At 36.0% G+C, this 27,925-nt stretch overlaps 5 protein-coding genes across 9 annotated transcripts; 2 read left to right on the forward strand and 3 right to left on the reverse strand.

Annotated features, from left to right (window-relative positions):
- Nucleotides 1-1,005: 1,005 nt before the first annotated feature.
- On the reverse strand, nucleotides 1,006-5,658 carry LOC132166673 (F-box/LRR-repeat protein At4g29420-like). Of its 5 annotated transcripts, none has more exons than XR_009438591.1 (3): nucleotides 5,180-5,658; nucleotides 2,661-4,126; nucleotides 1,006-1,418 (listed from the first exon to the last, which is right to left on the reverse strand). XR_009438591.1 is itself a non-coding variant. In XM_059577529.1 (3 exons), exons 1-3 carry the CDS (start codon nucleotides 5,631-5,633, stop codon nucleotides 3,264-3,266), a joined length of 1,134 nt encoding a protein of 377 aa, XP_059433512.1. In that variant the 5' UTR covers nucleotides 5,634-5,658; the 3' UTR covers nucleotides 1,475-3,263. The 5 variants fall into 5 exon arrangements, 3 of the variants coding, with proteins under 3 accessions (XP_059433512.1, XP_059433511.1, XP_059433513.1); XR_009438592.1 differs by lacking the exon at nucleotides 1,006-1,418 and adding an exon at nucleotides 1,475-1,873; XM_059577529.1 differs by lacking the exon at nucleotides 1,006-1,418 and having other exon boundaries at nucleotides 1,475-3,818; nucleotides 4,002-4,126.
- A 193-nt stretch (nucleotides 5,659-5,851) lies between these two features.
- LOC132165880 (small ribosomal subunit protein uS8my-like) lies at nucleotides 5,852-8,664 on the forward strand. The gene is made up of 3 exons (XM_059576572.1): nucleotides 5,852-6,053; nucleotides 7,750-7,910; nucleotides 8,138-8,664. Exons 1-3 carry the CDS (start codon nucleotides 5,924-5,926, stop codon nucleotides 8,234-8,236), a joined length of 390 nt encoding a protein of 129 aa, XP_059432555.1. The 5' UTR covers nucleotides 5,852-5,923; the 3' UTR covers nucleotides 8,237-8,664.
- Nucleotides 8,665-10,238: 1,574 nt separating this feature from the next.
- On the forward strand, nucleotides 10,239-15,700 carry LOC132166714 (deoxyhypusine synthase). Its single transcript, XM_059577583.1, has 8 exons — nucleotides 10,239-10,458; nucleotides 11,363-11,588; nucleotides 11,736-11,903; nucleotides 12,071-12,289; nucleotides 12,622-12,708; nucleotides 13,681-13,786; nucleotides 13,871-14,106; nucleotides 15,203-15,700. Exons 2-8 carry the CDS (start codon nucleotides 11,382-11,384, stop codon nucleotides 15,284-15,286), a joined length of 1,107 nt encoding a protein of 368 aa, XP_059433566.1. The 5' UTR covers nucleotides 10,239-10,458; nucleotides 11,363-11,381; the 3' UTR covers nucleotides 15,287-15,700.
- A 734-nt stretch (nucleotides 15,701-16,434) lies between these two features.
- On the reverse strand, nucleotides 16,435-19,482 carry LOC132165657 (probable caffeoyl-CoA O-methyltransferase At4g26220). The gene is made up of 6 exons (XM_059576308.1): nucleotides 19,274-19,482; nucleotides 18,127-18,206; nucleotides 17,970-18,049; nucleotides 17,280-17,424; nucleotides 17,073-17,204; nucleotides 16,435-16,876 (listed from the first exon to the last, which is right to left on the reverse strand). The coding sequence occupies exons 2-6, from the start codon at nucleotides 18,193-18,195 to the stop codon at nucleotides 16,586-16,588; spliced, it is 717 nt and encodes a 238-aa protein (XP_059432291.1). The 5' UTR covers nucleotides 18,196-18,206; nucleotides 19,274-19,482; the 3' UTR covers nucleotides 16,435-16,585.
- A 4,965-nt stretch (nucleotides 19,483-24,447) lies between these two features.
- Nucleotides 24,448-27,702, reverse strand: LOC132165786 (probable caffeoyl-CoA O-methyltransferase At4g26220). Its single transcript, XM_059576469.1, has 6 exons — nucleotides 27,433-27,702; nucleotides 26,272-26,355; nucleotides 26,115-26,194; nucleotides 25,426-25,570; nucleotides 25,219-25,350; nucleotides 24,448-25,022 (listed from the first exon to the last, which is right to left on the reverse strand). The coding sequence occupies exons 2-6, from the start codon at nucleotides 26,338-26,340 to the stop codon at nucleotides 24,732-24,734; spliced, it is 717 nt and encodes a 238-aa protein (XP_059432452.1). The 5' UTR covers nucleotides 26,341-26,355; nucleotides 27,433-27,702; the 3' UTR covers nucleotides 24,448-24,731.
- Between the last annotated feature and the right edge of the window lie 223 nt (nucleotides 27,703-27,925).

The following is a 27,925-nucleotide window of genomic DNA, read 5'->3' on the forward strand; positions in this document are numbered from 1 at the left end:
TTAAACGAAATCGAAATTTGTGGAATGTTTTGGATTGCGATTCTAAAATCGTGGAAAAATTTGGTAATTTTCTATAAGCAAACTATAAAATGCTTATTTAAAAAAGTTCAAATTTAAACTAAAATAACGATTTCTCATATATATATATATATATATATATATATATATATATATATTTGATGCAATAATTACCAAAATTTCGAGTGGGAATGCAAAATTTTCTAAGAATACCCACCTAAATATGTTTAAAACGTTTTTTTTTTTTTTGTTTTTCTCCACTTTTTCTTCATCCTCTCTCCGCCTCTCTACTCTTTCTCACGCTTGGCTGTTGTTCTTCGCGGATTTGGCTTACAGCATGTATGTTGTAGTTTAATCAACGGTCAAAATACATACTGTTATTAAAATAACAGCATGTAAGCCAGATCAATTCTTTCCTATGTAATTAGCCTCTAGATATCACGTAAAAATTTCACATTATCTTCCAAGCCAGATTCTCCTAATATTTTCTTTTTTCCATGGGACTTTTTTGCTTTTGTAAAGCTCTGCGCCATTTGGTGTTTATGCAGTTTGATGTGGTTTTGTAGTTTGTATGAATTTTTTTTTATTTTTTAAGTTAGGTGTATTTTACACGGATTACAATGCACTACATATCATCGTGCACTGTGCAGTGATTCGTCACCGTGCACGCACAGGGCACGGTGATCATCACTGGGCAACACGCGGTGATGTGCACGCCGCACAGAGTTACTCCCACTAGTACCCCTAACATGCTCTATTGTTTGCTTTTCTCCATTTTGCGGGTGCAAATTGATCAGTGTTCGACACAAGGAAAACTATTCTAACTAGACATAGTTTAGGTACTTCATATTTTGCTTTGCATTGAGTGTGTCCATGTTAGTCATACCAGTTAATGATGCTTTGGAAATTAAATAATTGCAAATAGTTTGTAGCAGCGATTTTATTTTTTTTAATCCTCAGCAGTCAAGTGTTAACTAACTACTCATATGTTCAAATCCTACTTAGGGAGATTTGATTCATTCCAAATTCTTTAATTCAAAATGAAAGGATTCACCTTGACCATTAAGAATAGGTAACCAGTTCCATGTCTATGTTTCCATTGCATTCCATCTCATTGTATCACATTTTGTTTTACGATACTTGGAAATCACTGTCAATACCTCGATGTAGATTCGTGAAAATCCCTTGTTTGGCAGTTGGGGGCTATTTGCAAATAACCAACTAAAAACTCTAGTATTAGCAAATACATCTTTGATGCATTCACGCGATTCTCCCGATTGGTAGCAACAAGGTGAGGGGTAGCATATTGTTTGAAATATTCAAGGAAATAGAGCCTTAAGAATCCTGCAAGTGGGATTCGAATACAAGATTGATTCAATTGGGATCTCTCCATCTAACACCTGTGATTCAAACCAAACAAGACACTGCTTGAGTTCAGTGAGTGCAATCAAGAGGGGAATACAAAATATATGAGCATTCCTTAATACTGAAACAATAGATCAAAAGGTAAGTGTTAAATTACATTGCGTAATATTTGATAATCTATAATCACAGTAATAAAACTCCTAGTTAGGACAAAGACTTTGCCAAGCTACACCCCGCATTTACAACTTAGATTTCTATATCACCTAAATATTAACCAATGCATCTATAAACAAAATGTGGCTGATGGAATTTAAGAAGCTAATTACAAATCTGATCTACATCGGTCCATCATTTCTTCCCTATCAATAAATTGTTCAAGCAGCTCTTTCTCTTGCAAAACTAAGTAATCCTCACTCTTTCCGAACCAGTCATTTTTGAGTTGCTTCGCAACATAATCCTAGATAGCATCCCTCAGTGGATTTGGAACTACCTGTGTGCTTAAAACAGAGTAAGACAATGACAAGTATGACAAAACTCTCAAGACTGCTGCAGAATTACATCAACCAAATTGGACTTGCTTAATCGTGCTCAAAAGTATAGTAGGAGAGGCAGACTGAACAACAATATGTATAAATATTCATAAGTCTGCTCTCTTGAAAGATGCTCCCAAGTTTGTGCAACACACGCTTTGAAACCACAAAATTCTCCCAAATCATCCAAGCTTGAAAATGAAATTCTATAACAGACGAAATTCATTTTGGACCTTATACAAAATAAAGTTTCCTGTTACAATTTATAATGGCATAATTTTGCATGACAAAGAAGAAAATCTCCAAGAATCTAATGGCCATGAAGACCCAGGAATAAAACTGTTTTCATCAACTGAACCTTCAAAGATAAATTGCAAATTTGCAAGCAGGGGACAATACTTCCTTTGCTCTCACGTCATTTGTCCAAACATTACACACCCTAGGTTTGTAAATTAATCTAAATTCTTCTGCAAAGGTAAGGTAAGCAACAGGACTGAAATAGGAGGCTAAGTTGGGGCCAGTCTTAAGCAAGACATAAGTGGCCTATCATTAACATAAGATATGGTCTTAAAAAAAAACAGAATGACAGAGAAGTGCATGTGACTAGACACAAGTTCTTGGTAAAAGACATCCTCGACAAGAATTATGCATAATCTACACAGACGAGACTGTTTAACAGACACAGACGAATCGAAATATAAACGATAAGGTATTTCATAATACTACTTATTATAAAAGATGACTTACCTTATTAGCCTCCAGTATCGGATCTATGCAAAGCTTCCATCTCTGCTGTAAGTATTGCTGAGCCTTTGTTGATCTCTGAGTGAATCTCTATCAAATGGGCCATCGCTCTGAACCCAAAGGAAGTTTAAACCTTGGCGGTGGCATTTGGCAGTGGTGGTTGAAGGTGGCCGTACTTTCTCTTAGATGGGGCTTCTGGTATAGTTGATAGCTTAGGAGATGAGGTTTCTCTTAATTGGGCAGACTCGATCTAGTATGGACGTGCTCATTCATTTTGGTGTCCCAAGCTGATGTGGCCAGTTATTGTTGGAGGGTGTAAATGACTTGGTTTAGACCAGGTCCTAATTGAAGTTATCCTCTATGCAAAAATATAATTTTTTTACTCTATTTATGGTAGAAGATCAAACGTGATCACACTCATCCAATATATTCTCTCCCATACATTTGATTTTTGTTGGATCTAATGAATTATTTGGTCATTCAAATTATACTCAAATCCTTTCACCACATGTCCCCTAAACCAATCTAAAGAAGACCCGCAACAAATCAATTTTTGCATCTCTTCCTAGAACAACCAGGGTTGCCAAATTAGATGCAATCAAAAACCTAAGCGTCTGCTGTTCCTTCCTTCAACATTTCCCATTTCCACGCAACTCTAGGATAAGCAGCTCTGCACCTCGAGACAAGGTCACTAGCAGTGAGAAAACCAATTTGAGGGTAGATCATCAATGCCATGTCAGACAAGTTGGCACATTTATCCAAAATAGAGAAAATGAATGAAAGTGTAACATCTTCATTTACCGTCACCATATGTGCAACAATTTCCTTCAATGCTTTCATCCCAATCCTACCTTCCAAACCTCTCGTTGAAAAATAATCCTCTGCTTGCATCCAAGCTCTGACGCCCAAATTAAGATAGCTCAGATTTGGAAAAACATCAAACACTGTCTCAAGGCTAAACCTTGTCATTTTTTGGTGCGGTGAATCCACGGAGAGTTTCTTGATGGTTCTACCAGATGGAAACATGCAAATGAGTCTACAAAGATCCACAGACTGAAGCTGAAGGTTTTTCAAATGAGGAAACCCTTTTACTTTAAATTCATTTGCCTCCTCAAGGGTAAGGTGGAAATCCGATAATGATGGGGTTTCAAGGACAAGAGACTGCGGTTTAACACACGTCAGGGTCAGATTGACAAGATCGGGTCCAAATATAGCCAGAGAAAGTGGAGCGTTTGACACCGTCCAATGACAGGTCTTAAGATGCAAAAGATGAATCTTTGGTTCCTTAAGTCCTCCCACACCTATCAAATTCAAAACTTTCAGACAAGGGAAGAAATTGTTCACCTTGTTTAGGTCTTCATCATCCAGTCTTACGAACTCAAGTGTCAAGCTTGTGAGGGTGGGCATTGGATTCAGGCCATCCACTGATAGCCAAGCATTCTTCACCTCCAGTTTGAGAAGAGTATGGCCTGCATAACATGCAACCACAAACATTAATTCCATCTGATTAAGTTAACATACATATATACAATCACAGAAAGCATATTTCAGTAATTATGAAACTGAAGCTCAGCTAGTAGTGAAATTAGTAAAAATAGATGCAAAAAATAAACTAGTAAATCTCAATGGAAAGTCATGTCTCTCACCATCGCCATCACCATCTTCCTTGCCCATACATGCCCATCCGCAAGCTATTACAGATGGGGTATGCTTGATATTCTAAAAGATCTTTTTTTTTTGTTTTTTTTTAACAATAAATTTCTGTGACTATTTTCTCTTGCTTATGAACCATTACTTAGTCTAAAAATGCTGCATCCTCAGCAGAATCTTGAAATCTCACAAGATTTATAATCATAACTAGCGACGTACTTTACTAAAATAAACGATTATTTTATTTAAGTTTATTGCTACAAAATTTATTATGAAATATTATAATGTTTACATCCAGCTGATTCCACTCTTGTAAATTCTTCACTTGCAACTTGTAAGTATCCTAATTCTATATAATGATGCTTCGCCACTCCTTAGATGTGTACCTAAAATTTGTGAATGTGTTGGGTCATGTAAAAAGTTATATATATAAATCCGTGTAGGATCTCATCTGAAAACCAATTGGTGTTTAGTGAGGGAAACTAAAGTCTCTTATGGCATTCGAAATCGAACTCCGCAAGACATGTTCTAAGAGCCATCCACACGACACTGTTGCACCTCAACGATCCTTTCCCTCAACGTGAGGCTCCAGAGACTTGAACCCATAACACTAGCTCCGATACCATTTGTAGGATCGGGATTTTGACCATCTCATATAAAAATCAATTGGTATGTTCTAAGAACCGTCCACAAGGTATGTTCTAAGAAGCGTCCACTTGGCCAAAACGCCAGTGTTGCACCTCCCCGATCAGCGATATTTCTCTCTTATTAATCTCAGTGTCAACCATCCATTTGGTGAGAGAATGTTTTATTATAATGAATGATAAAATTACAAGCAAAATTATACAGACACAGACGTAGGGGGAACTCACAGCACGATGAAATCAGAGACAGAACCTCCGACTTTCTCCAACAAGATTGAAACCAAAAGTCCGACACCGACAGCGATCTCAGCCGTCCAGCGATCCTCGGCAGCCACTCCTTCACGAAGCGCACATCGGTCAGGTAGAGGTCGTCGGACTCGTCCTCGACGTCGTCGTACGCTACGTTTCCGAGAGACTTGTCCACGCCGATGAAGACGGACTCGAGGAATTGGGAGTCGCAGACCAGGGTTTTGAGGATGTTCTTGAAAGGCGTGACCAGGAACTTGGTCTCGGGGGCCCGAGACTTGAGGTAGCGCGACAAGGTGCAGAGGAGGCGGACGGATCGGACCTCGTAGGAGAGCGAGTTGAACGTCTTGGAGACGAGTCGGCACCGAGCGAGCTCATCCGAATCGGTGAGTCGACTCAGGATATCGACAATCAGAGACGGTGGGAGCTCCTCCATGTAGCGAGCTGCAAGAGAGAGCGAGAAGGAGAAAAGAGAGAGAGGAGGAGGATATGGCTTTGACTCTAGTTTAAATTGTTTGGATTGACACGTGGCTTTGAATCTTGGGGGATCTAACGATGGGTAGTTTCACTCGCTTTAACGGCGCGTGTGCTACTCTCTCGTAGTTTCCAAATGAGCCTGGTATTTGTTTAAATATCCAAAATGCCACTCAAACCCCGATTTCAGTGAACGCACCAGCGAATGCTGGGGTTTAGGGTTTTTTACGCTTTGCACTGAGAGAGGGAGAGATGGGGAGGAGGATACTGAACGAGGCATTGAGAGCGATCGTGAATGCGGACCGGAGAGGAAAAGCAACGGTGGAGTTGAAACCAATCTCCACAGTCATGTCTTCTTTTCTTAAGATCATGAAAGATCGAGGTAAAGCTATGTAGTATTCTTTCCGATTGCCGCAGTGCTAGTTTTCAGTGCTTCAATAAAGTTTCTATTTATCTTGGGTTCTGTTCAATAGAGTCTGATTTGATATGCATACCCTTCCTTGAAGAAGTAGTAAGTTCAGTGCTTTACCAAATCCTGCAAATACCCTGCAAAACTTCATGTTCAGCGTGATTTGTTAGAAGTTGAAGAAGTCGTGGGACATTCATTGCAGCTGAATTTGATAACATCATGCAAAAGAATATATAATCAGGCTCCATTAAATCAATGAGGTGGGTTGGTTTACTTCGTGCAGGAAAGAAAAGTAAACTAAAAAGAACAACGATTAAGATTCACAAATTTCGCATCAACAATATGATCATTAGGGTCTGGGTATAATCACTTTCCAGTTCTTGATTCTATGTCAAATTATCGAATTACTACTTATTTTAGTGGTGAAAACCAAATTCAATGTAGCAGACACAGTTTTGAACTATTTTGCATATCTTTGAACCATAATACTTTCTTCTCCACTGTGAAAATGTCCAAACACCTTGATCCATAGTTTCATTTCACTTTCTGACAGTTATAGACTGAAATCCTTCAAATCAGACAGAGAAGTGCTACACTTCTCAATTTTTATTTTTTTCCAAAAGTTGGTTTCCAAACGATGTGTCATCATCGCATGAAATTTATTATTTTTGAAATTTGGGAATGCTAAATAGAATATTGGAGGATTACATTATCATGTGTTTCATTTCATGTGGATTTTAGAGGAATCATTTTTCAATATTTGTATTGTTTGAAGTCCATTGTTATGGTTTCCTTGTTCTTTTTGCTCCTACTAATTAGGTGGCTTCTATTGTATACTTCCTGGCTTTTAGTAAAATTTCGAGTACTTATCACAACAACAAAAAAGTCCGTTGCTGTTAGAGTTGATTCAAGGTTTGTATTTTGCATGTGCTGAACTGCTATGTCATACCCGAGCCTATTGCCATCCCTGAGCCTGTTGTGTAGGTGTATTATTATGTTTTCTTTGGTCTTGTATTTGTATCTTCAGTGAACTTATGTGGGTCTAGAAACCAAAATTCCACTTGTATTATTGTTATTCGAGTATGAATTCCTTTAGTCTTACTTTATGTCCAATATCCTTAACAGAGTGGAGGTTAAAATAGTGTCAATGAAGTAAGAGATAGAGCATTTTAGAAACCTCAGAAGGCCCTTATTGTAATCAGAGACCTGATATTGCCAGAACATAGATAAATAGACAGATTAAATTGAAGAGGGGATGAGGGGCCTATAATTTACTCGATAAAATTCAAGATTGTCTGAAACACATTTTTTTTGTGTTTTTCAAGAGGGCTAGAAGTATGATTTTGACATATAATTTTCCTCACATGCACCAATTTCTGTTGGGCATATCAGTCACAATGCCTCTAGCTGCTTACTAAAGGCCAGGAATTTGTAAACAGTTCCATTGCTTCTATATGAATCTATGTTTAGAGAAGGGCAGTTTAAAAAGTTTCTTCTCTAGAACATTGAAGCTCCGCTACTCTTGGTTTGGAGCAGCTTCTTTACATGTGTATTTATTCTTTCAATTTTGAGATCTGTAAGGCTATTGGGTAATCTACTGCCTTTCAGAATGCCCAACTTGTTTTTTTTAAGCAACCCAGTTTCATTAACTTGGTATATTTACTTTTAGGGTACATCAAGGGTTTTCAGGTTTATGATCCACATAGAGTGGGGAGGATAACAGTTGAACTACAAGGCAGGGTTAATGATTGCCGGGCTCTCACTTACAGGCAGGATATCACGGCAAGGGAGATTGAAAGATACAGATTGCGTATGCTTCCAACACATCAGGTTTGTTAACATTTCATTGTCAAGAATCTGTAAAATATTCTCAATTCTCATTTGGCCCTCATATTGTGGAAAAGGCTTGGGGAACAACTAACAAGGGCGCTTACTTGATTCTCTCTCTTTGCTTTGTTATGGGATCTTACTTGTTTGCTAGAGGACGAAAGTCGTTTTCTTCAAAATCATCTCATTACCCCTCTCTCTCTCTCTCTCTCTCTCTCCTCTCCATGCAGTGGGGTTATGTTGTAATCACTACGCCAGATGGTGTTCTGGATCATGAAGAGGCTATTAAAAGGGGTGTGGGCGGACAGGTTCTGGGTTATTTTCATTAAATTCTCACCTTGACTCTTTCCACATGCTTGGATGGAAAAGCTGTAACTACGAGTGAGCTTGTTTGCTAATGGAAAAACTGTTATGGGATCCTACTTGATCACAGCTTGCCTTCACCAGCATGAATTTCTTATGCTGTCTATCAGAACTTTTGAATCTTCTGATGAATGAGATGATGAGCAAACTTCTGTTCTTTTCTCTTTGCAAATTTATTGTTTGTCCAGTTATTGAACTGTGATAGAATTTACTTCTTTTTTATTTTTGGTGAATAACTTATTAAAATTAGATCTACATGAAGATCTGGTCCTATTGTCACAGAAAGGATTTTGTGATTTGACCTGGATGCCAACCATATACAGGAACAGATGTTCATATATCCTGAATTTGTAATCCATTTTAAATTTATGATTACCCTTCTATGATGCACTTCGAGACGATGTTTGCTGCCTAAAGCAGTATTGCTCGTTGACATTGATTTAATCCAGAAATATCAGTTGCAAAGGCCATTTGGCAGTACACATCTTCAGCCTTCTTGTGGCATTATATAGCCAGTCACTGTTGGTAAGATGATTTAGGCTCTGCAGGCATGAGGTTTGAAATCCTTGTTGGGTTGTGGTATAAACCTCATTGACGGACTTACACTTGGGGCTAGTTTGGGTTATAGAAGTTGCTTTTGGATCAGAGATTGCTTGAAACTTTGACCACCAAATGTGATGATTGAAGTTCAAACCATGGCCTCAAGACGAGGGAGGGAAGTAAAATAGAAAAAGAAAGCAAAAACAAGTTAATTGACTGCACTTTTACTTGTGATTAAAGTATGACTAGAATTTTTGATATGATTCGCAAATCTGACACAAATTCAGCATAAAATTAGTCGGTTAGATAAAGAGACTATACCCATTTGATCAAATGAGTTGAGTTATGATTGACATATATTATCATATTCATCATTCATGCATCGACACAATTCAAACTTGACGAACTTAATACAAAGAAAGTGAGTTAGCTTTGAAGGGTCTAACATGTTTAATTAAATAAGTCGGGTTATAATTGATCTATATAGTTTTACATCTATGTCTTGACATAATCCAAACCCGATACGTGAATACAAATTGTCACTCATAATTAAAAGATATAGAATGTTTGTTCATGAGATTTTTTCATTCAAGGGCATGCATTTGATAGCTTCATTGTTTCATGATCGTTCTAGTAGATTAGTTTCTTAATTTATACATTTTTCATCCCAGTAATTGTATTTAGTAGACTCAACTAAGTTCACAATTTTCAATTTTTGAAAAGTTACATTTTTAAGTTTTTCTTTAATTTCAAATAGATTCTTCTATCTCTCTACATCGTATCAATTAATTAATTGCCATATGATTTTCATTTAACAGTCATGTTCTAATTGTACAGGTCATGTCACATAGTTACTTTATTTTATAAATTAAAAAATAAAAATTTATTATTATTAATTATTATATTTTTTTTGATAAAGTTTACATACCTCTCAAACTATCACTAACAATGTTCCCCCAAACTTTTACTTGTGACATTATCTCTCAAAACTACAAAAATATTATCAATATCCTTCAAAGTTAGTAAAAAGATAAAAATATTCTTATAGATTTTTCAATAAGACAAAAAGACCTTTATAAATTAGAGAAAAAAAAAATTTAATTAAAAAAATACGAAATTAATGAAATATTTTTTATTTTTTTAAATGAAAATTTTAATTTTTTTTTTTCAAAACGAATATATTTTTTAAAAAAATGGAAATTTTTTATTTAAAAAAAAAAAAACTAAAATTTTCAATTTTTATAAATAAAAAAAAAATCAATTTTTTTTAATTTTTTTTTCTTATAAAAAGATTTTTTTTAAATTTGTAAATTTGGCCGCTCCTTCAATTTTTATATATATTTTTTTAGTTTTAGGGTTTTTTTAGAAGTTTGTTTCTTTGTTTTTTTAGGACATTGTCAATTGGGTTTTTTAATTTTATTTTATAAAAAAGACCCTGGCCGGGGAATGGGTTGCCACTCCTAATCGTGCTGTTCTACAAAAATTGCAGAACCCAGAAGAACTCCCATACTCCCTTCCTTTTTTCTCTCACACAACAAAGCCTATCCCCCTCTACTGTTAAAACCCGAAGCAGAATACCCCCTCCCTGTACGGCTTCGGAGAGAGAGAGAGAGAGGGGGCAAAAGAGCCGAAATTGAAGCTGTGAAAGGTATACCAATTTATTTTCCTCTCTTGATTAGTTATTGTGTGTTTGAGGTTTAATTGAGAAAGAAAGTGTGTGGGTAGGTTTGATATGGCCAAATGGCCAGATGAGATGGGGATTGATTTTTGGTGTTAAAGGAGAAATTTTAGGTGGATGTTTCAATCTTCCCTTTGGGTTTTCTCTGCAACCGATTGGGTGCCAGAAAAAATTGAGTTTGGTTTCACTGTTGTTTTGAACCTCACCGAATGGGTGTTGCGTAACTATTTGAAGTGTTCCACGTGGCCTTAACTATAATCTTAATCATATGTATATACGTTATCGGCTACTTGATGAAGGACCATATTTACCTATATTTTTGATAAAAACAAAAATAAGAAAAATATAAAAAATTATATTGGAGCAGGGTCGCAGAATTTTCTCGGTTCTTAAACAATGGAAATACAAAAAGAAAGATTGTTACGATTCTTTCTGATTGTCAATTTTTATATCATGATTTTATTTTATTTTATTAGGACTTTATTTCATTTGCTTAATAGGATTAGATTTGCTTTAATTATTTTCATTTCCTTATTAGGATTATGTTTACTATTACTACTAGGATTATGTTTGCTTTATCTACAAGTATTTCTCTTTTATAAATAGGATACTTTATAATGTAAAATTATCAAGTTAGATAATTTCTCTCAAAACTCTGTGAAATTTGTGTTTTTTTCTCAACCTGCGGGTTTGAGCTTATCTTTGGGTATAAGATGAAGACTTGAGCTTATCTTTGGGTAGAAGACAAAGACGCTTCTCCTTGCAAAATCAAAGACTCTGCTCTTTGATTAATTACTTCCGCTTCCCTTGCAATCTGGTTTTCAAGGGTACGCTAAGATCGTTGTTCTAAGTTTTATGTTCTATTTTGTTGTAGTGTTGCAGAAGAGTAAATAATGGGGGATGCGGTGAAGGATGATCTTCTTGCGAACGTGCATTCCACCGTGTTCAAAGAATCAGATTGTCTGGAGGGGAAATGTGTTAAGATTGAGGGTTACGATTTCAATCAAGGAGTAAACTATTCTCAGCTTCTCAGATCCATGGTCTCCACAGGGTTTCAAGCCTCCAATTTGGGAGATGCCATCGAAGTCATTAATCAAATGGTTAGTCTTTATTTTTAAAAAATTGGATATTGTTTGTGTGGGTGTCTTGTTTTCCATGTTTTCTGGGGCTACTTGTGATTGACATAAAATCTACTCAAATATCAAATAGTTTTTATTTTTTAAAAGATATATTGAATTGGACTGAAGCTAGATTGGAGGCTCGCTGATGAGAGTATAACAAAAGATTGCAGTGAGGAGGAGAGGGATCCGACCTACAGAAAGTCTGTGAGATGCAAAGTTTTCCTGGGTTTTACATCAAATCTTATATCTTCTGGTGTTAGGGATGTGGTTCGCTATCTTGTTGAGCATCATATGGTGAGTAATGCGGGAAGCCTCTCTGTGTTATATAATCAGCAAGTTGAATTATTTTGATCTCTTGGGTTGTGAATTATAAAAGGATTAGAGCAGTCTTATCATCACTATTGCATTATTGCCTTGCATGTTAGCCTTATCAATATGCGTTACTTATCTTTCGGCTGCAGGTTGATGTAGTGGTTACAACAACTGGTGGCATCGAAGAAGATCTTATAAAATGCCTTGCACCCACATATAAAGGTGAGTTTACTCTACCTGGAGCCTATTTACGCTCAAAAGGACTAAACCGCATTGGTAACTTGTTGGTTCCTAATGACAACTACTGCAAATTCGAGGACTGGATAATTCCCATTTTTGACCAGATGTTGAAGGAACAGATTGAAGAGGTATTCCCTTTATGCTGTTGTACTACATATCTAGGATTGCAAATTTGAACTTATTCGCTAGTCGTGATTTTTTAACCATCTACTGAGCTTGTTAGTTCTTATACTGTTAATGTATCTGTCTCTAAATCCATCATATTTGAATCTGGACTATATTCATAAAGTTTTTGAAGAATTAGATTCTAATACCTGATATCATTTTCAATATGTATTTTCTTCTCTTCTTGCCCCATTGATGGAAAATCCTTTCGGAAACCCACTCTCTTGTTAATAATACACTGCTCTTTGTGAATGCTATCAGAGCTTCCTCAACCTTTTTGTTTTTGGTTTCATAGAATGCATTGTGGACGCCATCTAAGGTGATCGCCCGCTTGGGAAAAGAAATTAATGACAAGAGTTCATACCTCTACTGGGCGTACAAGGCAAGTGCTCATAGCTTAATATTTTGGAAGCAGACCTTTTTTCCCCATCTTAGTGTGCTGTTTAACAACTGCTTATTTTTTCAATTCTTTTTTCGTTTTTGTGTTCGACATTATTCAATATTTTGCTTTCCTTCACTTGTAAAATTGAGGCTATTTAGTTAGCAGCTTCATTGTTAGTTTTGGGAACCTAATATTATTAGGTAACACTACTAATAACACCTATGATTCCAAACCTCCCAAGTAAAAATGTTTGTTTCTTAGATTTTCTCAGTACCCTATGTAGTAAGTTTGTAAGACTTCTGGTTCTCTTGTAACATATCTCACATTTATTGACACAGATTTGAGTTCTCAAGCAACTCATATCTGTTTATCCACAAGTATTCTACATTTAGGGAAAGAGAGAGAGAAAATGAAATTGTAGTGGTAAAATATGGCAGAAGAGAGTTATAGGAAAAAAAAAAAAGTTTAATGGTTATGCTTTAATGATTTAATTTTACAAAAGAGAGCTGAATAGATTTTCTTCATCCAGATTTTTCAGATGCCTCTCTAATCTCTATTGATATACTGAGATTCTAGCTACAACCTCCTTACAGAGCTTCTGTTAACGTGTGAATACATATTGATATTAGACATTTTCAACGTGCTCCAGACCTTGGAACTTTTGATATATTTTGTACAAGTCAGCTAGCAAGTTTATCAAATTTAGCTGTGGCAAATATTTCTGGACAAATAGTCCTCAACACTAACATCTCCTAGAATAATGTTTTGATGGGTAGGTTCGCTTTCTTGTGTTACAGAAATTGCAATCCAACTAGCTGTTGTAGTGTATTAGGTAGTGCTACTATTGTAGTCTTTTATGGTAATCTAGTAGGATTTAGAACTAATCATTGTGCACTTGCCACTCTAAAGGGGGTTGCTCAACAAATATCGATAGACTCACTGAGATTTGATTTTCTTTGTTGTCTTTTCCAGAACAACATTCCAGTTTACTGTCCAGGCCTAACAGATGGCTCACTAGGGGACATGTTGTACTTTCATTCCTTCCGCAACCCAGGTTTGATCATCGACATAGTGCAAGGTGTGGTGTGCATATCCTTCTCTGACACTCTTGCATACTTGTACTTAACAAGTTGAGAAATGAAATAGTTAGCTCTTTGAACAGATATTAGAGCCATCAATGGTGAAGCAGTCCATGCAAGCCCTAGGAAGACTGGTATTATAATTCTTGGAGGGGGGCTTCCTAAGCATCACATTTGCAATGCCAATATGATGCGTAATGGTGCAGATTATGCTGTGTTCATCAATACTGCACAAGAGTTTGACGGGAGTGACTCTGGAGCTCGCCCAGATGAGGCTGTATCATGGGGGAAAATACGAGGTTCTGCTAAGACTGTGAAGGTATATCTTGTTTATGTCTCATTTTTGTTTTGCTTGTCTGAGTACTAGTAGCAACTTCTCTTTGATTTTCTTTAAATTTATGGAACCAAACTATTTATTCAAATACATTCCACATAACTTCCTTAATTTTTTCCTATATTATTAAAATAGTATTTCTTTACTTTTTCATTATTCTTTATTATTATTATTATTTTATTTCTAATCCTCTTCAGCTGAACATCACTACAATTCTAAATACAAAACACCCATGACGATCAACTGAAGCTACATCCAAATCAACAAATCCAAAAACCAAATTCAAATACGCCAACAAATCTAAATCACCACCAAATAAAATCATTTGATAACCCAACAGAAATTTTGGGCACTAGGCACCACATGGCCGGTGAAGGCTACCCATGGTGGTGGCAGTAGCCACCGCCCTACACCATCGCCAAAAAACTCCCAAGTCCCTCACCCCTCTCTCTCTCTCTCTCTCTCTCTCTGTGAGTGTGCAGAAATTCACCACCAACCGACAGTGATGCCGTGCGGTGGTCGAGCAGCCGCGTTAAGTTCGGCAACTGTAGACCCCCCAACTACCTCCTCCCTGATCTCACAACTCCCAATCTTGATCTCTTCTTCTCTTCCTTGTTACTCTTTGACTCTCAATCACCACTCAGCTCTCCGCTTCACCTCCTCTGGTGACTCCTCCCCCAGCCACTCTCTCTCTCTCTCTCTCATGCGAGAACCAAATGGGAATGGAGAATCTACTTGAATGAAGAAAAAGAAGGGATTGCGTGTATAGGGAGGAGAGAGAACAATTTTTTTTTTTTAAGAAGCTATAGGGTATCTGTTGCAAGTGGCTTTTTTGTGAGTTTTTTTTTCCTATATACAGGGAAGGGAAGAGACTTTAGGGTACCTGTTACTAGTGTTCTTAACTTGAAGCTATTCTTCTCACTTGCATTATATATTTTTTTAACAAACAGAAACCTTTAGCCTTTTGTTCTCTTTCCTTTTTATGAACAAGCTTTGTTTTCTTCATCTAAGTTATTTGCTTATCTATAGAAGTTATACTAAATATGATTCTGATTGTTCTCCTTTTGATTGAACTGATCAGGTACATTGCGATGCAACCATTGCTTTCCCTCTACTGGTTGCAGAAACATTCGCCTCAAGGGAGAAAGAATTCCATCAGGACTAAGGCTCTATACTATTTTTGGCTAAGTGCAGATTCATTTAATTAAACAACTACCGCACTTGATAATGTTCTTAATCAGCTGAAAAATATTACTGGAATTTTGGAAGACTGATCTTCTGCCTTTGGAAAACAGCCATAAATTGGTCAATTTTTAAAAGGGTAAGTTATAATTGATCTTCCTGTAATGAAGTTTAATTAGGATTAAACTTCTTTGTGGTGAGGATTATAAATTAATTAAATTTTAACAAATCACCATCTATTTTGGACCCTGGTTGATTTGATCTTTTTGAAAGCCTTGTTACGAAGGCATCTTAATAGAGCCATGGTGATGGCAGGTTGTAAGTGTTCTGTTATCGGTTGTCATGTCAAATAACTGATGATATCACAACCTGTATTAATTAATGTATTATTATTTTTTTTCTCCTGAAAATCAGAAAGCGGAAGTGTAACTGGCCGAATCATAGCAGGTAAACTATGATCTCTTTACAAAAATTTGGCACAAGGATTTCTGGGTAGAAGGCAACATATTCAAATCCTATGGAGAGGTGCTTAGGGTATTATAGTTTTTATTATAAGTTCCTTACAAATTGATGTGAGAGTTTGTATTGCATTTACGGCATCACTTATTAAAATATGGATTGTCACGTGGTAGTTCACAGTGCACTTGAACTGTCTAAAATGAAGTGCACTTGAATTTGATGTAACAATTCACGGGGTATTTACCATGACACTTACTAAAATGTAGACTGTTTCATGAGTTTATAAGAGATCGTAGTAAAAGCTCTAACACTTCATTTTTCTATCTTGTTAATTGAAAAGAGGGAGGAGGAAGAGAAATTAAACATTTCAAATTCATAAAGTACCTAGCTTATTAAGAAAAAAAAGAAGAAGCGTTCGGTGTAGATGATCTCAGCTCAAAATGCTGTTTTATGATGACAAAAACTAGACACAGAAAACCACCCTCAGTGGATAAGTTGGACCCAGTTATTTTGATAAGGAAGAAGGGTGAAGCCATCTGCTTTTCAGCAACCTCAGTTTCTCTTATTTCAAAATCACAAACTGTTTTCTTCATATGTAGTTCAAGCGAATTTTACATTCAAGCTCTATGTGATAAGGCAAGTAAATTGAGAGTAATGCTATTTAGTAGACTGTTAAGTAAAAATTAACCTTTAGATTAACACTTGCAAAATTAAAAAAATTAAAAAAGCTTATTTGCACTGTCACATCATCCCAATTTATACGACAGTTGAATAGTAGTCTACTAAATAGCATTATGCATTACAGAGAAGTTACAAGCACTGTTCAGTAGAGACGCTTGCAGATGGCGATACCATCACCTATTGAAGCATGTGAAATTTGGACGCGGGGATCAGCTGCCAGTAATTTGTTGAACTCAATTGTGAACTGCCTGCCCGGTTTCCAGAACTCTGGAACCAACTCATCAGGCATTGCAACTGTTCCTGACCAGAGTGTGTTATCATAGACAACAATCCCACCCACCTTTAACAGTTTCATCAACCGCTCATGGTAGCTCCAATAATTAACCTTGTCGGCATCGACAAACGCAAAGTCAAAGCTCCCTTCGTTTTCATGCTGCAATACCAACCCCCCACTCCCACAGAAAAAGGAGAGAGAAAAAGAAACTGTTAAGACCTTATTAATTGTGGAAAGTAAACTCAAGAATCAAGATGAGCTGAACAAAATGTAAAAGAAGAGGAGATAGAAAAATGAGATCATATTGTGGCAAGCATGAAAGAATATTAAAAATGAAGAGAAAGCTCATCCTTACATTTTGTAAAAGCTGATCAAGGACTGGTAAAGCCTCAGACTCAATAAAATTAATTTTATCTGCAACACCAGCTTTCTTAATGATCGGCAACCCAATCTCAAACGTCTCCCGATTTATATCTATGGCTGTAATCTGCAATGTACTGCAATGCATAAGTAGTCTAATAGATAAGTATAAGATACACGCGGAAAATTATCGATTACAGACCTTGCCATCCTCTGGGATTGTAAGAGCAGTGAGGAGAAGAGAGTATCCTGTGAAAACTCCAACTTCAATAGTCTTTTTTGCATTTACTAGCTCCAACAGCATGGCAATCAACTGGGCTGCATCTGGTGCGGTAGCCATCCTAGCACTGGAAAACCACAAGCTAATTATCTTTCTAACTTGTTTTAAAGGCATTCTCAGGAATTATTGCTCTAAACAAGTTCAGTGCTTACTATTAAACCAGTAAGATGATTTAGCTGTAGACACGTCATCCATTGTTTCATGCACCATTTCTTAAGGGAGTATTTGAATACCACATGAATTAATTTGTTCCATCTCAATTCCACGGAATTTCAGAAAGAACAAAGTTTTCCTTATAATTGGATTGAGAGAAATTCTTTCAATCCGGTCTATTAACTTAACATCTATCCTTAGAACAACATATGATTTTCACAGGCTATGAGAACAAATGTTAGTTTGGGGGAAAACTTTGTCTTGAAAGTAGTTCAATAATTTACACGCATCCATCTATAACTTAAGTCATTTCAGGATTATGAACTTCTAACAGCATCTTCATTTTTGTGGTCTTCCTCTATTAAAGAAATATTCAGAAATTTCATTACTTCGACAAAAGTCAATGTACGAAAAGGGGTCAACAACTATAGTAGGCGAAAGTTAGAAATGAACAATTACCGTGGGAGGCCAGCAGTGATATGCCTTAGCTCCTTCAGGAGTTCTGGTTCACGTGGGTACACACTAGTCTCCAGGATATACTGCGGCATCATTGAAGAACGAGATTGAGAATTTAAACAGCAAAAGCAGAAGAATAATAAGGAGAATGGTACAATACCTGGTGCAAATCATCGCTCTGCAGTAAACTCTTAGAACGAGTAGGTAAGAATTTCACATTTTGCTCCATTGTGTTAAGTCCTGTTTGGCAAACATGGGCAGAAATTTGAAGTCATATTTCATGCAAGGGAATAAGCTCTATTTTGGCAACCCAGAACAGAGGAGGAAAGGAACCATGCCATTTATGATTGTTTTTCCATTTTCTTTGTTATCTTCCTTTTGAAACCATATTCTAGAATCCTAAAATTAAATATTGAATACTAGAGAGTTTCCTTGTTGGCAAAACCCCATGAGTATAGGTTTAGGAGGAAAAAAGTCATGCAGAAATAACCAACTATTGTTCTTGTCACCCGGAAGAATATCTTTGGAATTCTTTCTTGATCTTTAACAAAGTTCCATTCTAAACATTTAGTATCAGAGCATTGATATATCCTGGGTGCATCGTCCATACCCGCAAACAACTAAGGAAGATGGAGCACGACTTCTCGCAATTCATGGAACGTTCGGAGAAACAATGGCGAGAAATGGCTATGGATATTCACCGTCACCATGTCCACTACACTAGGAGCAGAATCCCCCTTCACACGTTGGAAGAAAATAATAGCAAATTTTCCTCCTCAGTCCAACTAAAATTTTCTCATTAAGATTTAGAGAGAAAGTTACAAAAGTTACAAAATTTAAAATATCTTTTCTTCTTTTTTATTTTCTTTCCATTCTCTCTACACATTCATTCAACATGAAATAATATGATAATTTATTTAATACTCTAACATCATCAATTCAATTTTGTGAACCCAAAAAGGTCATTCTTCTTTCAATACCGTCCAATGCAAAACCTAAAATCATGATTTGTTCAGATTTCTCATCAATGTAATCACTTTTTTCACTCAACAGTCTCGGTATCAGAGGGTATTAGTCAGAATTCAATATTGTTATGCCCACATAACAGGAAAGAAAGCATAGATGGCCATGGCCACCTTTAAGATGAAGAGGGATTGGATTATCCCTATCAAGCGTACAATTTAAAACAATTTGAAAATAAAAACACCCATCTATAAAAAAAAATCAAAATTTATAGTTCTACTGCCAAGATTCTATGTAAAGCTTATAGATAAATTGTGCACATGGATTCTCAGAAGAGAGCGTACCACTTGATTGGAAGTGGTTGAATCAATACCACCCAGAAGCCTCAAGTTGAATAGAGGTTCCACCCACTAGGTCACTGTCTAAAACTCAACGAGCTGAGATTGATCGACCGGCGACTGCTGACAAGAGCACGTTTCTGTATCATAGTGTGAAACGGGTTTGTGGTTTTTTGATGGCGAAAGGCTCTGGTCTACAAAAAAGTAAGGAAAAAATATAAGGGAAAGGCTTAGGTGCGGTAGTCTTGAACTACCGCACAGTGCGGTAGTTCAAGACGACCGCGTTTTGGTCAGTAAAAAAATTATTTTTTACATTAAATATTAAAATAATTAATAATTAAAAAATAAAAATATTAAAAAACTAAAACTCACGTATTGTCTCTGACTCCCCATCTCTCTCTCTCTTTCTCGCCCTCCCTCAATTTCTGTCTCAATCAACTCTGACTCTCCCATCTCTGTCTCTCTCTCTCTCTCTTTCTCGCCCTCTCCCTCAATTTCTGTCTCAGATCAACCCTCTCCCTCTACTCTCTCTGTGTTTATGAAATCTGCTAAGGAGAGGGGGATTCAATAAAGAAAAGAGAAGGAGAAGAAAGTCAAGAAATGAAACAGAAGAGATGAAAAAAATTGGGAAAAGGAGAAAAGGAATTAGACGGTGGGCGGAGGCCAACCACCCCCAAAACCAAACCTTTTTGTTTTCTTTCTTTTTTTTTCTTTTGGCTCTTGGGGTGGCCGGACCACCCCAGGCATGGCCAAAATGGTGTGGTTCGGCCACCCTATTTTGGCCCAAGGCCACCCCTTGATTTTGATTTTGATTTTCCTTTTCTTTGTTTTAATTTTTTAATAAGTTTTAGTTTTTAATATTTTATTTTTTTATCTATTGATTATTTTAATATTTAATATAAAAAATTAGTTTTTCACTGACCAAAACGCGGTAGTCTTGAACTACCGCACTGTGCGGTAGTTCAAGACTACCGCACCTAAGCCTTGCCCAAAATATAAAATGCCCGCTAAACTACCGGTAATTTGGCCTCTTAATATTCAAAATGTAATAAAATAGCATTTAAACTATCAGCTAGTTACAATTTAGCCATTCCATTAGTCAATATCATCAAATTGGATAAAATATGCAATACGACATTGTTTTTTTGAAGTTAAGTTACTAAAATGCTCTTTTTTTTAAAAAAAAATCAATTTAAAAAAGGCTCCTCAAAACGATGTCATTTGGCAAACCCTAAAAAAAAATTAAAAATTAATTAATTAAAAAAGGGGGCTATGAGGTGGCCGCCGAGCCACGCGCCCCCATGGCCTGGGGGTGGCCACCCCATAGGCCGGTGGCCAACCCATAGCCTGGGGGTGGCCGGCGAGGGGTGTGCCTCTGGAGTTTACAGTCAATGACTTGTTTTGTTGGGGTTGGGGAAGAGCTGATGCCGCACAGGAATCAAGCAAACATATCAAGCAATTCCGAAGTAGATCCACCATCTAGAGAATTTCAAGCACCAGTCTCTACAACACCTATATGGAAGTTGTGCAGGAATCGTGGCTTGGTTTTAAAAAAAGGGGTTGTGGGGTGGCCGCCCAGCCACCCCCATGGCCTGGGGTGGCTCGCCGGCCACCCCTAAACCACTCCTTCTAATTTTTTTTTTAGGATTTGCCAAACAACTTCTTTTAAATTGATTTTTTTTTCCTAAAAGGGTATTTTAGTAATTTTTTAATCCTAAAATTAAATATTGACTATCAGAGAGTTTCTAGCTTGTTCGCAAAATCCCATGATAGAGAGAACACGGACGTGATGCATGCCCGTATTTGTTAATATTAAAATAATATATTTTAATTTTTTAATTATAAAATATATATATAGAGAACACGGGGCGTGATGCATGCCCGTGTTTGTTAATATTAAAATAATATATTTTAATTATAAAATATATATATAGAGAACACGGGCGTGATGCATGCCCGTGTTTGTTAATATTAAAATAATATATTTTAATTTTTAATTATATATATATTAAAAAATATTAACAAACACGGGCATGCATCACGCCCGTGTCCTCTCTATCATCACTCCATGCAGAAATAACCAACTCCAACTATTGTTCTTGGTTGTCACCCAGAAGAATTTCTTTGGAATTCTTTCTTGATCTTTAATAAAGTTCCATTCTAAACATTTGGTATCCGAGCATTGATCCTCAATGCATCATACCCGCAAAAGTTACAAAATTAAAAAAATTATCTTTTCTTCTTTTTTTTCTTTCCATTCTCTCTACACAATCATTCAGCATGAAATAATATCATAATTTATTTAATACTCTAACATCATCAATTCAATTTTGTGAACCCAAAAAAGGTCATTTAAATTTCAATATTGTCAATTGCAAAACCTCAAATCATAATTTGTTCAGAGGGTATTAGTCAAAATTCAATATTGTTATGCCCACATAACAGGAAAGAAAGCATAGATGGCCATGGCCACCTTTAAGATGAAGAGGGATTGGATTATCCCTATCAAGCGTACAATTTAAAACAATTTGAAAATAAAAACACCCATCTATAAAAAAAAAATTCAAAATTTATAGTTCTACTGCCAAGATTCTATGTACAGCTTATAGATAAGTTGTGCACATGGATTCTCTGAAGAGAGCGTACCAATTGACTGTGGTGTCAGGAAGTGGTTGAATCAATACCACCCAGAAGCCTCAAGTTGAATAGAGGTTCCACCCACTAGGTCACTATCTACAACTCAACGAACTGAGATTGATCGACCGGTGACTGCCGACAAGAGCACGTTTCTGTTTCGTAGTGTGAAACGGGTTTACGGTTTTTTGATGGCGAAAGGCTCTAGGCTAGAAGTAGTGTCCCTTCAATTTTGTTGTTGGTTGAATGACTAATAATTCGGATATTAAATCTGATTAATTTTTTATGAAGTTTGTTTGGTTAAATAAATTTCAAACTGTTGATTTTTTTTTTTTTTTTTGACAATTGAACTTTATAATGATTCTCTCACATTCGGACAACAAATTACTAAAAAAAATTGGAATTTCTTGCATAGTGATAGTGGTAGCTGCCGCTCCTTTCGCGAATTGAGACGTTAGTGTCCTTGGGTAGTGCAATATTGGGCAATAATTTTAAATAAATGGTACAAAATATAACAAGGCATTAGTATAGATTAAAGATTGAATCTCTCTCTCTTTCTCTGCTTGACAACTTATACTTTTGTCATGATCAACTTTTACATTGCCAAACGGGCCATTTGAATTTAGGCATGTAAGTGACAAGGACTTTGAGGATAATATGGCAGTGTTTGCCAATGGCATAGACCGGTACTGTACATGCCTCTTCTTCAATCCCAAAAAAAAAAATATATCTTTACCTTAAAATTAATCTTAACATTCATACTTTTCATACTACATCCATCATTTTTTTTATTATTATTCAAATAAAAAAATTACTACAAAATAAATTTTTTAATTTTTTCATATAAAATATATTCTTTCACTTTTTTTATAAAATATTTTTCACTAAAACCAATTAAATACATATTTCTAAAAAGTACTACATTACCGGCCATTGGCCCTGGCCTCTTGGCAAAAAATACCTAAATTCAATGGAAAGGAGTGTGTCGGGTCTACAAATCCCGAAGATGTCGGAGTTCAACTGTTCAAGCATCAAAGGAGTCTTGCAATAGAAATTAATAGATTTTAGCATTAATTTTCTCAAATCCATCATTGATTAGCTCATTGGCTTCATATATGAGATTACATGAAAGAAATAGACTTGAATAGACATACAGTCATGTCAAGAACACGTACAGTAAAAGATGATCATGAGTATCAAATCACCCATATCACCTTTTGCTTTCTATAAATTAATAATTATACCAGCTTTTATTGAAGCATCTTTCTCACTCATTAATTGTTGCCCTAACAAGATTCTCACCTAACATTCTAATTAGACTTTCCTCAACTCACTCATTAATTGAAGCATCGTTCAACCCTTTCTTTTTCATGCAATATTCTCAACCTATATATAATTTTAATTGCCATTACTTCCTAGCTAGAGTACTTTTCGTTTTTGGTGTGCGCCAGACTCCAAAACTAGTTGTCGAGTGCCATTTTTGTGCTGGAAAACTGTTCCATTCAGGGGATCCTCGACCCGATCGACCAGTTCGATCCTATCGATCAGGTTACTTGACTACCTTGCTACTGATCCATCTCTATCTAGTACTCTTAGTTTGGTTTTTCCACGATTGTTATAAAAGGCATGAATTAGTTCACAAAGGAGATCTATATCATCGATCTGCATATTTTTCTTCTTGGTGAAAAGAGAGAGATTAAGTTATATATTATTTTGAGGAATGCTACGGTTTTTTTTTTTTTTTTTTTTTTTTGGGTGTTTTCTTGGTTTTACGTTAATATGTATCGTCCTTTTTTTTTTTTTTTTTTTTCTCTTGAAACTAAAAATAATAGAGAAATACTACCGTTCGTCGTGGTGTAATTATACAACTTAATTGATTTATATCTCTCTATTTGTATAATGTATTATTGCTCGACTTCAAGCATGTATCCAGGGCCGGCTCAATGTATTTGAGAGCTTTAGGCGAAATTTTGAAGTTGGACCTTATTTTTTTTAATATTTAAATGTTAATTAAATAATATTTATTTTAATAATATTATTATTATTTTCATTTTCATTGTTGTTTCATGACTTTTAAGTTTAACTTTTAACTAGTTGCCAAAAAAAATTGATGTGGCATATTTGTTTTTTTGGTTAATTGGTCTTATTTTACAATGGACTTATTATATTGGGACCTTATTTTAGAGGCCTTAAATTTTTATGAGAAAATATTTTGGGCCTTATTTTATTTATTTATTTTTTTTAAAAAAAGGTCTTAAGTTAAAATAAAATTTAAATTTTTTTTTAAGCCTTATTAAAATTTTTTTTGGGCTTTATTAAAAAAAAATTTGGGCCTTACTAATTGGGGGCCTAGGCGACCACCTCAATGGCCTAGCCATTGAGCAGGCCCTGCGTGTATCTTTAATTATGAATAACTTCTGTTGTCTAAATGCAAACACTACTCAAGTGAACTTTTATGGACTCGTTTAACAGAGTTGAGCAATATATATATATATATATATATATATATAGTATATATATATATATATATATAGTAGTAGTAGTAGTAGTTCAGCAACCTCAGTTTCTCTTATTTCAAAATCACAAACTGTTTTCTTCATATGTAGTTCAAGCGAATTTTACATTCAAGCTCTATGTGATAAGGCAAGTAAATTGAGAGTAATGATATTTAGTAGACTGTTAAGTAAAAATTAACCTTTAGATTAACACTTGCAAAATTAAAAAAATTAAAACAGCTTATTTGCACTGTCACATCATCCCAATTTATACGACAGTTGAATAGTAGTCTACTAAATAGCATTATCCATTACAGAAAAGTTACAAGCACTGTTCAGTAGAGACGCTTGCAGATGGTGATACCATCACCTATTGAAGCATGTGAAATTTGGACGCGGGGATCAGCTGCCAGTAATTTGTTGAACTCAATTATGAACTGCCTGCCCGGTTTCCAGAACTCTGGAACCAACTCATCAGGCATTGCAACTGTTCCTGACCAGAGTGTGTTATCATAGACAACAATCCCACCCACCTTTAACAGTTTCATCAACCGCTCATGGTAGCTCCAATAATTAACCTTGTCGGCATCGACAAACGCAAAGTCAAAGCTCCCTTCGTTTTCATGCTGCAATACCAACCCCCCACTCCCACAGAAAAAGGAGAGAGAAAAAGAAACTGTTAAGACCTTATTAATTGTGGAAAGTAAACTCAAGAATCAAGATGAGCTGAACAAAATGTAAAAGGAGAGGAGATAGAAAAATGAGATCATATTGTGGCAAGCATGAAAGAATATTAAAAATGAAGAGAAAGCTCATCCTTACATTTTGTAAAAGCTGATCAAGGACTGGTAAAGCCTCAGACTCAATAAAATTAATTTTATCTGCAACACCAGCTTTCTTAATGATCGGCAACCCAATCTCAAACGTCTCCCGATTTATATCTATGGCTGTAATCTGCAATGTACTGCAATGCATAAGTAGTCTAATAGATAAGTATAAGATACACGCGGAAAATTATCGATTACAGACCTTGCCATCCTCTGGGATTGTAAGAGCAGTGAGGAGAAGAGAGTATCCTGTGAAAACTCCAACTTCAATAGTCTTTTTTGCATTTACTAGCTCCAACAGCATGGCAATCAACTGGGCTGCATCTGGTGCGGTAGCCATCCTAGCACTGGAAAACCACAAGCTAATTATCTTTCTAACTTGTTTTAAAGGCATTCTCAGGAATTATTGCTCTAAACAAGTTCAGTGCTTACTATTAAACCAGTAAGATGATTTAGCTGTAGACACGTCATCCATTGTTTCATGCACCATTTCTTAAGGGAGTATTTGAATACCACATGAATTAATTTGTTCCATCTCAATTTCACGGAATTTCGGAAAGAACAAAGTTTTCCTCATAATTGGACTGAGAGAAATTCTTTCAATCCGGTCTATTAACTTAACATTTGTCCTTAGAACAACATATGATTTCACAAGCTCCGAGAATAGATGTTAGTTTGGAGGAAAACTTTGTCTTGAAAGCAGTTCAATAATTTACACGCATCCATCTATAACTTAAGTCATTTCAGGATTATGAACTTCTAACAGCATCTTCATTTTTGTGGTTTTCCTCTATTAAAGAAATATTCAGAAATTTCATTACTTCGACAAAAGTCAATGTACAAAAAGGGGTCAACAACTATAGTAGGCGAAAGTTAGAAATGAACAATTACCGTGGGAGGCCAGCAGTGATATGCCTTAGCTCCTTCAGAAGTTCTGGTTCACGTGGGTACACACTAGTCTCCAGGATATACTGCGGCATCATTGAAGAACGAGATTGAGAATTTAAACAGCAAAAGCAGAAGAATAATAAGGAGAATGGTACAATACCTGGTGCAAATCATCACTCTGCAGTAAACTCTTAGAACGAGTAGGTAAGAATTTCACATTTTGCTCCATTGTGTTAAGTCCTGTCTGGCAAACATGGGCAGAAATTTGAAGTCATATTTCATGCAAGGGAATAGGCTCTATTTTGGCAACCCAGAACAGAGGAGGAAAGGAACCATGCCATTTATGATTGTTTTTCCATTTTCTTTGTTATCTTCCTTTTGAAACCATATTCTAGAATCCTAAAATTAAATATTGAATACCAGAGATTTCCTTGTTGGCAAAACCCCATGAGTATAGGTTTAGGAGGAAAAAAGTCATGCAGAAATAACCAACTATTGTTCTTGTCACCCGGAAGAATATCTTTGGAATTCTTTCTTGATCTTTAACAAAGTTCCATTCTAAACATTTGGTATCAGAGCATTGATCCTCGGTGCGTCGTCCATACCGGCAAACAACTAAGGAAGATGGAGCACGAGTTCTCGCAATTCATGGAACGTTCGGAGAAACAATGGCGAGAAATGGCTATGGACATTCACCGTCACCATGTCCACTACACTAGGAGCAGAATCCCCCTCCACACGATGGAAGAAAATAATAGCAAATTTTCCTCCTCAGTCCAACTAAAATTTTCTCATTAAGATTTAGAGAGAAAGTTCGTAACAAGAACAAAAGTTACAAAATTAAAAAAAATTATCTTTTCTTCTTTTTTATTTTCTTTCCATTCTCTCTACACAATCATTCAACATGAAATAATATGATAATTTATTTAATACTCTAACATCATCAATTCAATTTTGTGAACCCAAAAAGGTCATTCTTCTTTCAATACTGTCCAATGCAAAACCTAAAATCATGATTTGCTCAGATTTCTCATCAATGTAATCACTGTTTTTTCTCTCAACAGTCTAGGTATCAGAGGGTATTAGTCAGAATTCAATATTGTTATGCCCACATAACAGGAAAGAAAGCATAGATGGCCATGGCCACCTTTAAGATGAAGAGGGATTGGATTATCCCTATCAAGCGTACAATTTCAAACAATTTGAAAATAAAAACACTCATCTATAAAAAAAAAAAATCAAAATTTATAGTTCTACTGCCAAGATTCTATGTAGAGCTTATAGATAAGTTGTGCACATGGATTCTCAGAAGAGAGCGTACCAATTGACTGTGGTGTCAGAAAGTGGTTGAATCAGGACCACCCACCGGATCCACCCAGAAGCCTCAAGTTCATCAATAGAATAGAGGTTCCACCTCTATTCACTGGGTCACTGTCTACCACTCAACGGACTGTGATTGATCGACGGGTGACTGCTGACAAGACCACGTTTCTGTATCATAGATCCAGTGTGAAACGACGGGTTTATGGTTTTTTGATAGCGAAAGGCTTTTGGCTTGAAATAAATAAACACCTTTACCATGCGTTTGGTTGGTGGGCTGTCTACTTTTTCCAACCACTCTCCCGTAAGTTTCTCTTGCAAATGCATAGATCATAGAAGTAGTCTCCCTTCAATTTTGTTGTTGGTTGAATGACTAAGAATTCGGATATTAAATCTGATTAATTTTTTATGAAGTTTGTTTGGTTGTTGATTTTTTTTTTTTTGGACAATTGAACTTTATAATGATTCTCTCACATTCGGACAACAAATTACTA

The sequence above is a fragment of the Corylus avellana genome, chromosome ca11 (assembly GCF_901000735.1).
Source record: "Corylus avellana chromosome ca11, CavTom2PMs-1.0".
Lineage (NCBI taxonomy): Eukaryota > Viridiplantae > Streptophyta > Magnoliopsida > Fagales > Betulaceae > Corylus > Corylus avellana.

Bases quoted from the DNA above. Each gene is read 5' to 3' on its own strand.
- LOC132166673 (XM_059577528.1), bottom strand. From the start codon at position 5,633: ATGGAGGAGCTCCCACCGTCTCTGATTGTCGATATCCTGAGTCGACTC. The intron at 4,127-5,179 runs GTGAGTTCCCCC...CATGTTATGCAG, and splicing joins GTCTCTGATTTCATCGTGCT to GCCATACTCTTCTCAAACTG.
- LOC132165880 (XM_059576572.1), top strand. From the start codon at position 5,924: ATGGGGAGGAGGATACTGAACGAGGCATTGAGAGCGATCGTGAATGCG. The intron at 6,054-7,749 runs GTAAAGCTATGT...ATTTACTTTTAG, and splicing joins TAAGATCATGAAAGATCGAG to GGTACATCAAGGGTTTTCAG. The intron at 7,911-8,137 runs GTTTGTTAACAT...CTCTCCATGCAG, and splicing joins GTATGCTTCCAACACATCAG to TGGGGTTATGTTGTAATCAC.
- LOC132166714 (XM_059577583.1), top strand. From the start codon at position 11,382: ATGGGGGATGCGGTGAAGGATGATCTTCTTGCGAACGTGCATTCCACC. The intron at 11,904-12,070 runs GTGAGTAATGCG...TTTCGGCTGCAG, and splicing joins ATCTTGTTGAGCATCATATG to GTTGATGTAGTGGTTACAAC. The intron at 12,709-13,680 runs GCAAGTGCTCAT...TGTCTTTTCCAG, and splicing joins ACCTCTACTGGGCGTACAAG to AACAACATTCCAGTTTACTG.
- LOC132165657 (XM_059576308.1), bottom strand. From the start codon at position 18,195: ATGGAGCAAAATGTGAAATTCTTACCTACTCGTTCTAAGAGTTTACTG. The intron at 17,205-17,279 runs GTCTGTAATCGA...AGTACATTGCAG, and splicing joins CAATCCCAGAGGATGGCAAG to ATTACAGCCATAGATATAAA. The intron at 16,877-17,072 runs GTAAGGATGAGC...TTGGTATTGCAG, and splicing joins TTGATCAGCTTTTACAAAAT to CATGAAAACGAAGGGAGCTT.
- LOC132165786 (XM_059576469.1), bottom strand. From the start codon at position 26,340: ATGGAGCAAAATGTGAAATTCTTACCTACTCGTTCTAAGAGTTTACTG. The intron at 25,571-26,114 runs GTAATTGTTCAT...GTGGTTTTCCAG, and splicing joins ATCACTGCTGGCCTCCCACG to TGCTAGGATGGCTACCGCAC. The intron at 25,351-25,425 runs GTCTGTAATCGA...AGTACATTGCAG, and splicing joins CAATCCCAGAGGATGGCAAG to ATTACAGCCATAGATATAAA.